This window comes from Miniopterus schreibersii (assembly GCF_964146895.1).
Source record: "Miniopterus schreibersii genome assembly, chromosome: 10".
Taxonomy (NCBI): Eukaryota; Metazoa; Chordata; class Mammalia; order Chiroptera; family Miniopteridae; genus Miniopterus; species Miniopterus schreibersii.
In genome coordinates, this window is record NC_138110.1 from 9,179,192 (window position 1) to 9,196,695 (window position 17,504).

Sequence of the window (17,504 nt, forward strand, 5' to 3'; positions counted from 1 at the left end):
TTGTTGGTACTGGACTGACTTGGAGACTCTAGGGTCCCAGCCAATCACCCGGGTACCCAGGGCAAGGAGGAAAACTGTTCAGAGCCACACTGGAGGCCCAGGACTGGAGTGAGGTTACCTCTGCCCAGCGCTCTGCACAGCTGTTGTGCCACAAACAGGTGATGCTAGCGTTAGGGAGGAAGAGATTGTCCTGATCTTCATCTCCATAATGCTGGGGGCTGAGTGTCTGTCCCCCACATCCCAGGCTCCCACAGAAAAAGCACATCCAGGCCCCCAACGGGAAAGGGAGGGAAAAAGCAGTCCCCATTCTCAAACCACAGTATCAAGCCCTTGGCAAAATAACCTATGAACCCCCCCAATTCACTCCCCACTGCTGAATTCCTAGGGCAGGAGGGACCCCAATCCACTTTCTTGCCCATAGGAATTTGACAGCCAAAAATTGCTCTTAAAACAGGCCTCATAATAGTACCCAACTCTCTAAAGGTTGTGAAGTTTAAATGGAACGGGGCAAGTCCAGGGTTTACTGGACGCCTGGCCCCTGGCAAGCGCTCGCCACACTCACACTGCACTGCAGACTAGGGTGCCAAATGCCAAGAGCCTCCCAGCGAAAAATAATAACAAGAGCAAAGGCTTATATAACACCTCCTGCGTGCCAGGCACCGCAGGACGCCGTACGTGTATCCACTAACCCCTCTGTCTACATCCTCAACTCTCAGGAATGCCGTCCAGGGCTGGAATGGGGGTGTGGGTGCAGTGAAAAGAGGCGGAAGGCTATCAGGGGGCAGGGACGAAGAAGCCTTGCCAGGGGCCATTTCTGTCCCAGGGAATCAGGAACCTGGGGCCCCAAGCTCAAACCTAGGCTCAGCCACCTTGAACAAGCAGGTGAGGCTGGGCCTCAGTGTCCACATCTGGGCAAAGAGAGCAGTGGTAAATCTCCCATTCCCAGGAAAGGGAGGGGAAGTGCAGGAACCCTTCCCCCAACCTCCCTCCATCTGGCAGGGCTTCTCCCCTCCTGCCAGGCAGGGACACCCAAACTGGCCAGGGACACACAAACACAAGCTCGCCCACACACCCAGGCTCCTCTCTTAAAATATATATACACACAAAGTATTTTTTAAACAGCCCAACCCACTACACTTACCAAAAGAATCTGCCCCAACTTGGGCTCAGCAGGACCAAGACCTACACCCCCTCCTCCAGCAGTCACAGGCCCTGAACGCTGTGCAGGGGTCACACACTTCCAGGTCCCTCCAAACCCAAGCCCAGCACTCAGGACCCGCCAGAGGCCCTGGACCCCGTCCCCAAGCAGGGTTCCCAGTTACTCCTCCCTAGCACCCAGGAGCCCTGAGCCACCCTGAAAGCCTAACCCAGGACTCTTCTAATCCCCCCCCCCTCGCCCAGTTCTGGGTCCCCATCTCCAAGCAGAGACCCTGGGGGGAGTAGCAGAGGCGGAGAAAAAACAGCTGCAACACCCCCACCCAACAGCTAAAAACGCCAAAAATATTAGCAGCCCTCGTGCACAACAACCCCCCCCCCCAACACACACACACACCAGAAAAGCAAAAATAAAATCATAGAAATCCAAAATAAAGGGCAAAAAAAGCAAAGGCCAACTACTGCCCCCAAAAGGCTTTTTTTAACCATTCTCAAAAAAAAAAGTTTATTAAAAGTGTTCTTAATGCTTGAAACGGAAAAGATTCCCAAATATACAGACGCCTCTTTTCGCATAGAAATAGATTATTTTTTATAATACAAAAAAAAAAAAAAAGACCAAAAAAACAACAACAAAAACATCAACAGCAACAACCCGGTGGAACATCTTTAAGCGATTACTCAGGGCCCGGCTGACAGTTACACGTGGGTTGCGTCAGTCCCGTGTACACACGCGCTCAGCCATGTTTGAGCCGATTGCATCAACTTCGAAACCGGCCCGCCCGCCGGCGCCTGGAGATGGGGCAGAGGGACAGCCAGAGAGTTTGTCATTCATCTGTACACACAGACATTTCTTCTTTAAATACCACGGGCGGTCGCCCCATCTGCATGTGCGGTTGGTTTGGACAAAAATATAGATATATATATATATATATATATATAATAAAATATTAAAATTACCGACGAGCTCCCCGCGCTGCCAAGTGCCCCAGTGCCAAAGTTTTGCCGGCGCCACCACGGGCGGGGGCGGGAGCGGGAGCGCGGGCGCTTCCCAGAGTCTCGCGGCCGCCGCGCGCCCGGCGGCGCGGAGACCGGCCGACAGGGGGGCGCGCGCGGGGGCCGCGCTAGCAGTGGCCGGAGGAGGCGAGCAAGGGCTCGGGCAGCTGCTTGAACAAGTTCCGCAGGGTGCTGAGCTCGCGAGACAGCTGCTCCACCTTCTTCTGAAGCCGCTCGTTCTCCGCCGTGAGCTCCAGGACCTTGTGCTGCGTCTCCAGGTTGCGCATCTTGGCCTTGTCGCGGCTCTTGCGCACCGCGATGTTGTTGCGCTCGCGCCGGATCTTGTACTCGTCGCTGTGCTTGTCCACCGTCTTCTTGGCCTTGCTCTTGACCTGCGAGGGCGCCGGCGCCGCCCCCCCGTAGCAGGCGGCCGGGGGCGCCTTGGCGTCGGCGGGGCTCGGCGTGCCGGGCGGGCTGGACGACGAGGACGTGGACAGGCTCCCGCTGCTGCCGCTCGGCACCGCCTGGTAGCCGAGGTAGGCGCGCAGCGCGTACGGGAAGCCGGCCGCCATGCCTGCGCCGCCGCCGCCCGGCGCTCCGGCCTCCTCCTTCCGCTTGCAGTCCGCGGGCTCGAAGCCCGGCTCCGCCTTGAGCTCGGCGGGCTGCGGCGGCGGCGGCGGGGGCGGCGGGTGCAGGGGCGCGAAGCAGCCGGGGTGCAGCCCGCTCTTGGCGGCCCCCAGGCGCCCCAAGCTCACGTAGCCGTACTCGGCCGCCTTCTTGCAGTTCTTGCCCCCGTAGTCGTCGGAGAAGAGGTCGGAGAGGAAGTCGTGGTGCTGCCCGGAGGAGGCGGGCGCGGGGGCGGGCGCGGGAGGAGCCGCCTCGAAGGTGTCCGTGGCCGTGGCCGGCGCCGGGGCCTGCGGCGCGCCCAGCGGCTCCAGGTACGGGCTGAAGTCGATGGCGCGCTCGTGGTCTCCGATGCTACCCAGCTCGCCGGCGGGGGGGCGCGGCCCGGGTCTGGCCGCGGGGGGCGCCGCGGGGGCCGCCTTGCCACCGTACGCAGCAGCCAAGCAGTCCGCCTCGTAGTAGAAGTTGGCCACTTCCATGGATTTAAAGGCAGGTGGCGGCGGCAGGGGGAGACATGCTGGGTCCCAGGCCACCAGGCGTTGCATGAACGCGGGTGCCCGGGGAGGGGGCTTGGGGCTGCCCGCTCCGGCCGGCCCGCAGGTGGCGCGGCCTCTTCGTCGCGAGCTGTCGCCGCTGTGTCGCCGCTTCTGCTGCCGCTGCTGCTGCAGGAGTGGCCGCTATTAGTGCGGGGGCTGGCTACTGGACCCTCTGGTAGGTCCCCTTCCCGGTCCCGTGCGCGGCTCTGACTCGCTAAAGTTTCTCCTGAGCCCGGTTATTTATAAGGCGGCGCATGGCAACGGTGCGTCACGCCTGGCTGCCGCCCCGGCCCTCCCCCGCGGCCGCCGGGACACCGCCGCACCGTGGCCGCCTGAGACCCCCGAGAGGTCAGCAGCCCGACGGAAAACCAGGAGCGCACTCTCGGGGATACCCTGGCCCGGGGGGGGCAGCCTAACGCCCCTTGCCCACTCCCACCCGGCTGCCGGGAGATTGGAAGCGAGAAGGGGAGGTGCGACCCCGCCCCCGGACCGCCCCCTCTGGGCTTGGAGGAAAGTGGGTGGGAATCCGGGGAGGGGGCTATTGAATTACCCCACCCGAAACACGGCGGCGGCCCGCCCCCTGCTGGAGAAGGCGGCGGCTTCAGGGTCGGCGGCGCCCAGCTCCGACGCCCCGCAGAGGAGGTACTCTCCGGGCAGGATCCTGGTGGAGAGGTGACCATCTCCACTGCCCTTCTCCGGATGCGGCTTCGCCCCTAAATTTGCCCCCATCCCCAGTTCTTGGAAGGAGGGGATTCCACTCTTGTGGTGACTCCCCTCAAAGCCACCTCCAATACGAGGGCGGGGGTGCGGGGATGGGAGGGGGCAGGTCAGGGGCGCTCTCGCTGGGCCTGGGGGAAGTCGGCCCCGCCCCTCCCCTAGCCCCACCTACCACACCTGCCTGCCCCCTTACCCCCTTCAACCACACCTGGGTCTGCTCCAGCCCCACCTCAGCCTGAACCTGGGCCCCCAGGAAGGTGTAAGGGGACAGGGTGCTTGGCTCTGTCACACTCTGTGACCTTGGGCAAGTCACTTCACTTCTCAGGTTCCATGAAGGTGTCGTTAGTGTTGTGTTATATTACTGTCTCCACCCCAGATGCCCAAGTAGTTAGTTTAAGTTCCATTCTGGGAGGCATATCACAAAGAGTCTCTCCCAGAGGATACAAAGAGGTCCAGAGGGGTCCTAGCACAACCAAGGTCACATGGCCCCATGGCCCCCATTAGTCTGAAAAGAAAAGCCCTTATCTGAGCTCCCTAAAACCTTTTCGCTGACCCAAGGCCACAAAACCTGTTTCTGAGGCTGATTGGGACCATGCAGCATGCAGGAGAGAAATGGGACTTCCCCCATATTTATCAAGTCCCTACCATGCATTGCTGGTGGGCCTGGACCCCGGGTTCACTTTTTCACCCTGCCAGGAGGAGGCTTTTGCTGCCCTTGGCTCACAGCTGGGCAAAATCCATGGTCCATCCTGGATTTAAATGTGTATCTGAAGCCCTCCCTGCTGAGTGGGCTCAGGCAGCCCCTTGCCCTCTCCAGCCCCATTCCTGGGCCATTTGAGCAGCTCCTTGGGCCCACCCCTCTGTCACTCAGGCCCAGGCAAGAACTCCCAGCCTGCCTGGGGCTGACCCCCGGCCCACTGACCCCAGTCCTGGTCCTGGCGGGCAAGCAGGCATTGCTCAACCTTCAGTGTTATCTGCTGAGCTGGGGTGACCTCTGCCCCGGAGAGCTGGAGAAATGACATCTCCAAGCGCCCTTGGGGGGTGGAGGGCAGGGAGGAACAGGATGAAACACTGGCCCGGCCTGCTGGCTTTCTGGGCCTTCCCAGCACCAAGGAAGGATCCAAGGCCCCATGGCCACCCAGCTAGGCCTCCTAAGATGTATTTAGGACACTCAGGACTGAGCTTGTAGCCCACCGCCTCCAAGAGGCCTTCCGTGCTCCACCTGCTGGTGAACTTCCTTCCCAGGCCTTATTTCCAGCTACCATTATCCTGGTTGCCTTGTCTACCTCAGTCTCCACCCAGACTGCTCAGTCCGGGAGGATTGTCCCCCAAATACTGGAACTCTTGGGCTGGACAAGCCCAAAATTTACCAGTGAATGAATGCATTTGCTGCACTCATTCACCCTCTGGACCAAGAACACTGTTTCCCCAGCTCTGCCTGAGTCTCAGTTCAAAAGTTACCTCCTCCAAGAAGCCTCCCTGACCTCTCCATTGAAAGTCCTAGGTTCTCAATCACTCCTTTCACACTCCCCTGCTTTATCTCCTTTACCTTTCTCATTACTGCCGAAAACATTTCACACCTACTCATCTTGCTTTCTGTCCCTGCTGTCTCCTCCCCATGTCAGCCCCACCAGGGTGGGGATTTTTGTTTTGTTCACCGCTGTTTCCCTAGTGTCTTCAGGCACACAGAAGGTGCTCAGTGGATGGAGGTGAGATCCCTCATTAGCTGAGCTGTGTGACCTCAGGTAAGATGGCTCCCCTCTCTGAGCCTCAGCTCCCAAATCTCAGGATTCTGGGGAGATGTGGTGAGACCTGGGGGAGGGGGTTCGTCTAAAGCTAACTGGAGGATTTTCTGTGTATCCTCAAGTCAATCTTTTACCCTCTCTGAACCACATTTTAAGCCCTTTGCATGTATTAACTCATTTAATCCTCCTGATTACTTGTAGGAATCAGGTCCTATTATTATATCCACTTTACAGATGAAGACACTGAGGCCCAGGAGAGCTAAGTGTGACTGCTCAAGGTCACATTAAAGGGGTGGGAAGGATTAAAGTCCTTCCAGCCTGACCTTCCCCTTTGGGATTGTAATAAATCATAACAGGTCTCACAATGTGAACCCCACTTTCTAAGTGGAAAAACAGTCCCAGAGAAGGCTGGCATGGGGTCACACAGTTAGTCAAGAGGCAACCGAGACCCTGGGGACCAGTCCCCATCAGTTCTTGCCCTTCTGGCCTCTAGGATGGAACTGTACTCACCAAATACTGAGCCTTTTGCTTTCTACCCTTCCCTGCCCAGGATTCCCCATTCTGGCCTGAAAGTAAAATCAGTGGCAGTGCCAACCCAGGTGTCCTGCAGGGAGGCTGTGTGCCTGCTCAGGTGACATAAGCCCTTGTTTTCACAAGGCTCATTGCTCAACAGGCCCTGCCTGCTGCCGCACTATTAATATTCAGCCTTTCCAAGGAGGGGGCTGATGGGAGCGATACTATTATGACCCAGAGGTCTGGGGCACACCCCAGTGGACCTGTAGGCAGTAAGAACACAGAAACCAGGATCCATCTGACACTATCCACAATGATCTCTCCCAGTTACATCCTGCATAGGTGTTTGTAGTAACCTGCACTGGGAAGGGTCTCACAATGGCAGCCAGCGGCCAAATCCAACCCACAGATGTGCTCAGTTTGACCCCATGGTGTTTTGCATTGTTTCGTTTCTTTCAGTGAATTTATTGCCGACATTTACAAATTAGGAGACTTCACATCAAAATTCAGATTTCCAGCTTCTCTTTTAAAACCAAAAGCCGTGGGCTGGGCCCACGTGGCTATGAGTGGTGGGCAGGAGCCAGGCGGGGGCTGTGGAGGGAACAGGCACTTTCCTACCCAGATACACTCCCTCCTCTGCCCAAAACCTGCTTTCAGAATTCCTTCTCCTAGTCTCTGCAGCTTTTCCTTAGCCCCATTTTCAGGAGGAGAGGTGACTTGCCCAAAGGAAGTCCCATTGTTGCTGCTTTGACAGAGTGATAAAGGTGCTTGCAGAGGGGCTTAGAAATAAGCCAGCGGGTAGAAAACTGAGGCAGAAAGGAGACCCTTCAGAGATGGTCCATGGAAATGGTCTCTAGTGGGTTTGGAGTGCAGGGATTGCAGGGGTCAGACTTTTGTTTTTGTTCTGTACCCTCCTCATTGTGGCACTCTGGTGTCTCCTCTAGACCTCGGTCCCTGGTTTATAAAGTAATAATATCCCCTCTCTCTTGGCAGTTCTGAGCCTGCTATTCCCCCTTACCCTGGCCCAAATGGCACATGGGAGTGAATCAGACCTCCGCCTGTTCCACAAAAGGCAAGTCACAAAAACCTCACAAAGCAGGCAGACTGGAAACAGGCCCAGCGAGGGTTAAGTAAGGTTTCCCCCAAGATCGCAGTGAACTGGTAGAAGAGTTGGACTTAAAAGCCAGACCCCCAATTCCAGTGTCTGAGACTTTCCCCACCATGTCTCCTCTTTGAGGACCCACTTTCCCCTCTGCCTAATGGGACTGAGATTAAATCCCTGAAGGTTGCCAGGCCCAATGCCCTGGGATCTGGAATTTGTGGGAAACTGAGCATAAATATCCTGGGAAACGCTCAGGGCCGGCTCACAGAACTTGCCTGAGCATATGCTGCCACCATGTGGCAGGCTCCGGGAATGCAGGAGTGGTTTCAAATAACTCCTTTCGAAGGAGGACCTACTGGGGACCTTGCTTTGGGATACAGTGGTCAGCATTGTGAGTATGATAAATGCTCACAGGACATGAGCAGGCCATTGAAAGAAATAAAAATGTCCAACAAACAGTCAAAAGGTGCTCACTTTCACTTAGTGATCCGGCAAATGCTTTCTGGCACCTACTGTGGTTCGTGCCCTAGAGACATTCATGAACAAGACAGGAACAATTCCTGTTCTCATGGAGTTGACACTCTCCTTGGGGAAGACAGACAATAAATAAGATAAATGATGAAAGTATACATTGTGTTACATTCTGGTAAGCACCATGGAGAAAAATACAGCGGAGGAGGGGGGTGGGGAGTGCTGGGGGATTTGATTTTAACTCACTGAGGTGACATTTGAGCAAAGCATGGATGTGGTGAGGGGGTGGGCTATGCCGGTAGCTGTGGGGAGAGTCAGGCAGGGGGACTAGCAAGTGCAAAGACCCTGAGGTAGGAGCATGCCTCACCTATATAGTGGCTGTGGGAGGAGTACAGGGAGGGGAGCAGGAAATTGTCTCATAGGAACAGTGAGGGCCAGATCACACAGAGCTTTGTGGGCCATCGTAAAGACTTTGGCTCTTACTCTGGGTTAGCAGGAGCCACGAGGAGTTCTGAGCAGAGAAGAGACAGGTTCTGATTTAGGTTTTAACAGAATCCCACTGGCTGCGTGTGGGGATGGTCTGTACTGGAGCTAAGGGCAGAATCAGGGAGCCCAGTGAGGAGGGAACTGCAGTTGTGCAGGCAGGTGATGGGATGGTGGCTCCACCGGGGTGGTAGCCATGGAGGTGGGGAGAAGTGATCAAACTCTGAATCTATTTTGAAAGGATTTGCTGGTAGATCCAATTATAAAACAACCACACAATGGACCACTCCATAGCCATTTGAAGGGACAAGGTATATGACACCAAAAGCACTGGCAACCAAAAGGACAAAAGTAGGTAAACTGGACTACATCAATATTAAAAACTCTGCAGCAAAGGACAAAATCCATAGAGTGAAAAAAAAGGTAGCCTGCAGAGTGGGAGAAAATATTTGTAAATTATATTTCTGAGAAGAGGTTAATACCCAGGATATATAAAGAATTCCTACAACTTGGCAATGGAAAACCCAACTTAAAATGGTAAAGGACTTAAAGTAGACATTTCTCCAAAGAAGATACATGAGTGGCCAAAAAGCACATGAAACGATGCTCACCATCACTAATCATTAAGGAAATGCAAATCGAAACCACAATAAGAGACCACCTCACACCCACTAGGTTGGCTACTATCAAGCAAAACAGAAAAGTATTAATGAAGCTATGGAGAAACTGAAAGTCTTGTGCACTGCTGGTGGGAATGTAAAATGGTGCAGCCACTATAGGAAGCAGTGTGGCTGTTCCTCAAAAAAATTAAACGTAGAATTACCATATGATCCAGCAATTCCACCTCTGGGTATATACACAAAAGAACCGAAAGCAGGATCTAGAACAGACATTTGCACGCCCGTGTTCACGGCAGCACTACTCACAACAGCCGAAAGGTGGAAGCAGCCCACGTATCCATCTGTGCATGAATGGGTTAGCAAAAATGTGGTCTAGAGATCAGCCAAAGAACACACCTGCATAGCCCATGGACACAGAAACAGTGTGGTGATGGCTGGAGGAGGGGATTGAGGGGCACCTGTAATAGTGTCAACAATAAATAAATGTGATCTATACATAAATGAAATATTATTCAGTCTTTTTTTTAAAAAAAAAAAAAAATGATACATGCTACAATATGGATAAACCTTGAAGTCATTATGCGGAGTGAGACAAGCCAGTCACAAAAGAACAGGCCGTGTGAGTCCTCTTATAGACGGTGCCTAGAGCAGTCAAATTTGTAGGGACAGAGTCGCGTGGTGGTTGCCAGGGGCTGGGGGAGGGAGAAATGGGGAGCAAGTGTTTAATGGGGATAGAGTTTCAGTTTGCGAAGATGAAAAGGTTCTAGAGACGGCTGGTGACGGCTGCACAACAGTGCCGGCGTACCTAAGGCACTGAGCGGTCCACTGAAAAATGGGTAAGATGGGCCCTGGCTGGTTTGCTCCGCGGACTGAAGGGTTCGATTCCAGCCAAGGGCATGTACCTGGGTCGCAGCCTCGATCCCCGGCCCTGGTCAGGACGCATGTGGGAGGCAACCAATGGACGTGTCTCTCTCACATCGATGTTTCTCTCTCCCCCTTCCACACTCTCAGAAAAGTAATGGGAAAAATATCCTCGGATGAAAATTTAAAAAAAAAAAGGATAAGATGGTAAATTTTAGGTTATGTGAATTTTACCACAAATTTTTATTTTAAAAAAAAGACAAGGTAGATCTTCATATGTCAACATGGGAAGATGCCCAGTGGCCCTGTGACGTGAAAGGAGGCGTGGCAGACCAGTGTCCTGGTAGAGTCACGTTTGTCTTGAAAACCTTCACCAGTAGCTAAATTTTTTAATGTGAAGAACACAGTGTTGATGAAGGTATGTGAAAACAGGTACTCTTACACACTTTCAGTGGTTGTGCAGAGTGGTACAACCTGCAGTTTTAAGTAATTGGCCATGGCTATTAAATCGGAAATATCATTGGGCCCAGAAATGCTGGGCATTTATACTATGAAGAGGCTTACACCTGCCCAAAGACAAGTGGACATTGTAATAGCAGAAGCTACCGTTACCGGAAAATACTTTGCAGCTGCTAAAATGACTGAGACATCTCTGCAGGAGAGGACCCGGGCAGGCACTGTCCCATAGAACTTTCTGGGATGATGGAAATATTCTACAGCTGTCCTGTGCATTTAAGAGCTACCAGCCACATGTGGCCACTGAGCACTTGAGATGTGGCTAGTGTGATTGACGAACTGGATTTTTTTTGTTCGATTTTGATTACATTTAAACAGCTTGTGGGTAGTGACTATAGTACCAAACAGCACACATCTAGAACTGTCTCCAAGATCTATTGTTAAGTGAAAAGAGCCACGTGCAGGCCAGGATGTGTGGTGTGCCAACCTCCACATAAATGAGGGGAGATTCGGAAATTTACTCATGTGCTTGTTTGAGGATGTAGTCTCCTGCCGGGAGGGCCTTAAGAAACTGGCAACAGTGACAGGATTGAGTCCAGGATGCCTTGAATATTGTTGTGTAATAACACACCCTAAAACTTAGTGGTTTAAAAACCACCACCATCCTGCCCGGCCGATGTGGCTCAGTGGTTAAGTGTCATCCCATGCACCAAGAGGCCGCCGGTTCGAGTCCCAGTCAGGGATCATGCCTGGGTTGCGGGCTCAATCCCCAGTGGAAGGTGTGCAGGAGGCAGCCGACTGATGTTTCTCTCTCATTGATGTTTCTATCTCTCTCTCCCTCTCCTTTCCTTTCTCTCTAAAATCAAAAATGTATTTTAAAAATAAATTCAAAAATGAAACAACCACCATCCTGCGTCCTGTGGGTGTGCCCTGTGGGTCAGGAATTTGGACAAGGCGCCAGTGGACAGTTCGTCTCTGTTGGCTGGCTGCTGGCTGGAACGCCCACCGAGGGTGACTGCATTCCCATGTGTGGCACCTCAGCACAGATGGCCTCAGCTTAGTTCTTAATTCCTCGGTTCTCCATTATATAGTTTCTCCCTCCCCGTGTGGCCTCTCCAAGAGACCTCTGCTCAGAAGGTATCTTCACGTGGCTTTCTTCATGGCCCCTGCACGTGGTCCAAGTTGTGACTCCATGTGGCCTTTCCACGTTGTCTCCCAGCTCAGCGGCCATACTTCTTACACAGTGGTTGGCTTACCCCAGAGCACAGAAGCCAAAGCTGCAAAGATACTAGGCCTTCTTTAAGCTTAAGCCCCAAACTGGCACACCACTATCTCTGTCACATCCATCAGTCAGCTCAGAAGCAAGGGCAGGGGACTGAACAAGGGACACATACCAGGCGGCTGGTTCATAAGGAGTCCCTACATTAAGTGCCACGGGAGAAGGGCTGGGCCCTGAGCGGCGAGGAAGAGCTGCACCCTCTTCTAACTTTACAATGTGCATGGATATGTATTAGCTTATTATTTGTTTGAGTTTGGAAAGCCATACAGCCAGCCGGGCGTGGCTTAGCGGTGGAGCGTCGACCTAGGATCCAGGCGATCAGGGTTCAATTCCCAGTCAGGGCACATGCCCAGGATTCGGGCTCAATCCCTAGTCTGGGGGGGCAGGAGGCAGCCAATCAATGACTTTCTCATCACTGATGTTTCTCTCTCTCTCCCTCTCCTTTCCTCTCCCTGAAATCAATAAAGATATATTAAGAAAGAAAGAAAGAAAGAAAGAAAGAAAGAAAGAAAGAAAGAAAGAAAGAAAGAAAGAGAAAGAAAGAAGAAAGAGGAAGGAAGGAAGGAAGGAAGGAAGGAAGGAAGGAAGGAAGGAAGGAAGGAAGGAAGGAAGGAAGGAAGGAAGGAAGGAAGGAAAGAAGGAAGGGAGAGAGAGAAGAAAGAAAGAAAAGAAAAGAAAAGAAAAGAAAAGAAAAGAAAAGAAAAGAAAAGAAAAGAAAAGAAAAGAAAAGAAAAGAAAGAGAGAGAGAGAGAGAGAGAGAAAGAAAGAAAGAAAGAAAGAAAGAAAGAAAGAAAGAAAGAAAGAAAGAAAGAAAGAAAGAAAGAAAGAAAGAAAGAAAGAAAGAAAGACATACTTTCCATGGTCCTGCCTCCACACCTTTGCTTGTGCTGTTCCCTCTGCCTCTAACACCCTTCCCTTTCACCTCCAGCTGAGAAATGCCCAGAGAAACTTTCCCTGAGTGTCTAAGTCAAATCACTCTCTGCCTCCTCTGTGCTCTCTACACTTTGTGCCTCTAGGATCTCATTCCACCCCTATTAGAGTTAGTTTTGAGTAATCTCCCTCTCCTGGAAGGCCCTCGAGGTCAGGCCAATCTAAGTCATCTCTGTACACACACACACACACACACACACACACGCACTGGAATCGTGCAGGTGCTGAGTAGGTGCTCAGTGATTTGAGGACCCTACCCAAGAGGAGGAACACTTGCCTGACCCCGCAGTCTCCCCACCCAGCGGGGCCCGGTGCTGGCACCTGTGGGTGCATTATCTCAAATGGCCACCAGGTGGCGATGGAGCCCAGTCTCCAAACTCCCCAGATGCCACCTGAGCTGAGAGCACAGGTAGGTAGGTCTGTGGGCCAGAAACCCCGAAGCAGGGGGCTCCAAGCCCTGCTTTGAAGAGAAATTTCCCATCCTCGTTGTCCACTCCTCTCCTTAACTTCAAAATCTGCTCCCCTTTCAGCAAATTGACTTTAATTATAGGCATGCCGGCCCCTGACAGATGCAACAATCTGCATGACTCCAAAATCTTGTGCCAAGTGAAAGATACCAGACACAAAAGAACACATGCTGCATGGTTGCACTGACATGAAGCTCTAGAATAAGCAAAATTAAATTAATCTATGATGAAAAATATAGCTGGGGCGGGCAGGAGACTGGGCAGGGGCCCAAGGTACTTTTTGGAGTTGGGGTAAATGTTCTGTATTACTTTCCTAAGGTTTCCATAACAAAATACCACAAACTAGGTGGCTTAAAACAACATACAGGAGTCTGAAATCATGGCCATGCTCCCTCTGAAGGCTCTTGGGCAGAATCCTTCCTTGCCTCTTCCAGATACTGGTGGCTGCCAGCAGTCCTTAGCATTCCCTTGGCTTATAGGTACATCATTCCGATCACTGCCTCTATCTGTGCATGGCCCTCTTCCCCTGTGTGTCTGTGTTCAAATCTCCTTCTCCTTTCTCTTATAAAGACACCAGTCATTGGATTTAGGTCCCACCCTAATCCAGTATGATCTCCTCTTAACTTGGTTATATCTACAAGACCCTATTTCCAAATAAGGTTGCATTCACAAGTACCAAGGGTTAGAACCTGAAAATATCTTTCTGAGGGACACAATGCAATCCACTGCGTGTTCAATATCTTGGAAAGAGTTTGTATAACACAGGTAGATGCATTTGTCTAAAATAACCTAAAGTACACCTCGGATGTGTGCACTTCACTGAGTGTAAGTTTTACAGACAAAGGAACGAATGGTGACCTCTAGCTCATGAAGAAGTGGTTAGGGGTGAGGTGTACCGGTGTCTGCAACTTACTCTCCATGCAGTTGCCCTGCCACTTTGGTCTCTTAAACATAGTGCTATTCCTCCAACTTTCACCCACTGATTTTAACGTCCATTTATTTGCTTGCCTCAGTCAAGCTACTGCTATGTAATAAATGACCCCCAAAGAGCAGCTTAAAATAATAGTCATTCATTTCCTCACTGTTCTTGTGGGCCAGGAATTCAGGAGAGATTTGGCTGGAAGTTCTGGCTTTGAGTCTCTGAGACGGTGCAGTCAAGGTGTCAGCTGAGGCTAGTTATCCGAAAGCTCAACTGGGGCTGGAGCATCACTGTCCAGTAGAATTAAATGTGAGCCACATGTTTATGTTTAATTTTAAATTTTCTGGTAGCCACAGTTTAAAAAGCCACAGGTAAAATCATTTTAGTAATATAGTTTATTTAACCCAATATACCTAAACTTTTTCATTTCAACATATTCTCAATATAAAAAATTATTAATGAGATATTTGACATCTTTTTTCTCATGCAGTCTTTGAAATTCAGTATATGTAACACAGTGCCTTCCAGTTTGGACTTAGCCACATCGTAAGTGCCTAACAGCCATATGTGGCCAGTGGCTATTGTATGGGACAGCTCAGTGCTCACCACATGGGCCTCTTCTTAGGGCTGCTTCAGTGTCCTTATGACATAGAAGCTGTCTTCCCCGGAGAGAGTGATCAGAGAGAGCAAGAAGGAAGCACATGCCTTTTATGACCCACTTTTCCAGCACAGCGTCACTTCTGCCATAATCTACTCATTAGAATGGAATCGCTGAGTCCAGCCCCACTCAAGAGGAAGTGAATTAGATTCCACCTCTTGAGAAGACTGTCAAAGAATTTGTGGATATATCTTAAAATCACATAGTCACCTCTCTGTTTATTCATTTACATCAATGCGGATTTTCTTTTATTTCATGGGTTCTAAACCCATCACTCCCATTACTTATTTTGAGGCTCAAATTGACCCAGATTTGGCCAGTGTCAGCCCCTTTCAGCTGACTTCTGTGTCCTTGCACCACAGCACCATTATTTGTTGAGCATTTCCTTATTTTCAGGCACAAGATGTTCCAGGCTCAGTTTTTACTTTCCTTAGTCCTGCCCAGGTTCATTTTAGTGGAGAATGAAGATTTTGACACCCAAATCTGAGTGTGGTCTGACTTTTTAATTTTTGCCAGTCTCCTAGATGTAAAGTGCTCCCTCCAGGGTGGTGGTTTTTTCTTTTGTATTTGCATTTCCTATTACTAATGATTCTGAGCCTTCTTCGTGTGCTTGTGGTTTTCCCTTTCTGTAAATTGCTCTTCACACCCGTTGTCCTTTTTCCATCGGGGCCATTGTCTTTTCAGTCGTTTATTTGCCAGTTTCTTATATATTCTAAGCACTGCAATTTTAGACACTGCAATGTCTTCACACCCTGACATCTATCTATTAATTTTGTCCCTTTGGCCAGAATTCCTTCATTTTGATGTAATCAAAATAATTTTTAATTTTTTTTTTTTACCTTTTATACATTGATGCTTTTTTAAAAAAAAAAAAAATGTCTTTATTGATTTCAGAGAGAGGAAGGGATAAGGGAAGAGAGGTAGAAACATCAATGATGAGAAAGTCATTGATCGACTGCCTCCTGCACGCCCCCGACCGGGGATTGATCCCGAAACCCAGCATGTGCCCTGACCGGGAATCGAACCGCGATCTTCTGGATCCTAGGTCAATGCTCAACCGCTGAGCCACGCCGGGCCGGGCACATTGATGCTTTTCTATTCAAGTAAAATATAGATAACATAAAATTTACCATTTTAGCCTTTTTTAAAGGCAAATTTAGTGGTATTAAGTACATTCACAGTGTTGCACAACCATCATTACCATCCATCTCCAGAACATTTTTTTAACCCAAAGAGAAACTCTGTCCCCCCTAAACAATAACCCTATCTGTCTCCACCTCCCCCAAGCCCCTGGAAACCTCTAATCTACTTTCTGCCTCTATGAATTTGACTATTCCCGGGACCTCATATATGTCAATCACACACAATCATATATTCTTGATACCTCATATTTGTCCTGTGACTGGCTTATTTCACTCATCATAATGTTTTCAAGATCCATCCAGGGGTAGCATGAATCAGAATTTTTTCCTTTTCATGGCTGAATAGTATTCCCTTGTGTGCTTATAACTTCTACTAATTTCACAAGTTTGTACTTCAAGTTAGGTCTTAATCCATCTAGAGTCCACCTTTGTTTGCAGTGTGAGGTCAGCTTCATTTGGGGCTGGTTTCCCAACACCATCTCCTGAACAATCTCTCCTTCCCCGAGTGGGCTGTGGGGTGGCCTTTACTGTACATTGACTTCTCCTGTGTGTGGGGATGGCTCTGGCACCCCTGCTCTGCCTCACTGCACCAGCACCCGACTTTTTATTATAATGGCATATGCCTTTTAGCTGCTGATAGAGGAGTCTCCTCTTTCCTAGTCTTTTTTAAGGTTGTGGCTAAATTCTTTCCAGGCCACATCTCATCACATCCTCAGAACAGCACCGAATCGATGGGGATGACCCTTATCCCACCTGACAGGTAAGTAAATTGAGGCCACAAAAGGGAACTAACTTGACAAAGTTCACAGAGCTGACAAGTGGCAGAGAGAGAACAAAAGGAGGCTCATCTGACACTAAGGCCACCCCTCGATCCCCCAGCACCCAGCTGCCTCTCCCCATCTGCAGGCTGCTACGTTTTTGTCTCTAAGAAAGGGGAGGGGCCTGGAGAGGCCTGTGGGGCTGGCCACTTGTCAGTTTGCTCTCATATCCATTCCTCGTATTAATCACTATTTAACCTGGAAAACACTGAGCATTTAAACAGAGAGACTTTCCAACAGGGAGGTGGTTACAGAGATGATGGGGGTGCCCAGAAGCCAAGCAAGAGACTGCCAAGAAGCTCAAAGGTTTGCAGCAACAGAAAGCCATTGCCACCTCTAAGCTGGAAGGGACCGAGGGGGGAGGTAAAGTTACAGTAGCCTGGGACTTGTGGTCACCCAGCAAAACTAGAAGCATAGTGGACTGTCCTGCGAGAAATGGAGCCACGGAGAAGAATCTGTCATTGATGTGGGATGCAGCCCAAGGTGTAAGGAGAAAGGGAGAAATACTCTGCTTCCTCCCCTCCTTCTGGCCTCCAGTCTCCCATTAGGACGCCCCATTGGCCACTGAGAAGGTAGCTGAGCTGGAGCCTGGGAAATGCAGCCTGCAGAGGTCAGCCCCTCTGTGATTCAGAGCAGAACAGGGGAAGGACAGGAAATGCATCTAAGAAAGAGCAAAGAAAACCAGTCTCTTCCCAACAGGCCCTCCCTTCCTGGTCCCAGTTTCCACCAGACAGCCCCCCTGGCGTTCTAGCCCCAGCTTCTAGGATCTCTCCATACAACATTCTCCTTCTGTCCCTTGGGCCTCCAGCTGTAGCTCCTCCTGGGGTGTGCCTCACCCTGCCCTTTGGCATCTCAGCTCTTCCAGCATCTGAATACACAATTCCCTGTATTCCATCCCTTCTGTTTGAAATTCCTAGAGTGGTCTCCACTCTCCAGACTGGACCCTAGCTGATCCACCAGCCGTGCCACAACTTAGGGAACAGCCACAGTAGTACCACGTGAAGTTTATGGATTG

The 17,504-nt window shown here is 50.9% G+C and overlaps 1 protein-coding gene across 1 annotated transcript; it reads right to left on the reverse strand.

The window, feature by feature from the left end:
- Positions 1 to 1,644: 1,644 nt before the first annotated feature.
- CEBPB (CCAAT enhancer binding protein beta) lies at positions 1,645 to 3,666 on the reverse strand. Its single transcript, XM_081149855.1, has one exon. It carries the CDS (start codon positions 3,315 to 3,317, stop codon positions 2,277 to 2,279), a length of 1,041 nt encoding a protein of 346 aa, XP_081005981.1. The 5' UTR covers positions 3,318 to 3,666; the 3' UTR covers positions 1,645 to 2,276.
- Positions 3,667 to 17,504: the final 13,838 nt, after the last annotated feature.

Coding starts and splice junctions, on each gene's coding strand:
- CEBPB (XM_081149855.1), bottom strand. CDS start 3,317: ATGCAACGCCTGGTGGCCTGGGACCCAGCATGTCTCCCCCTGCCGCCG.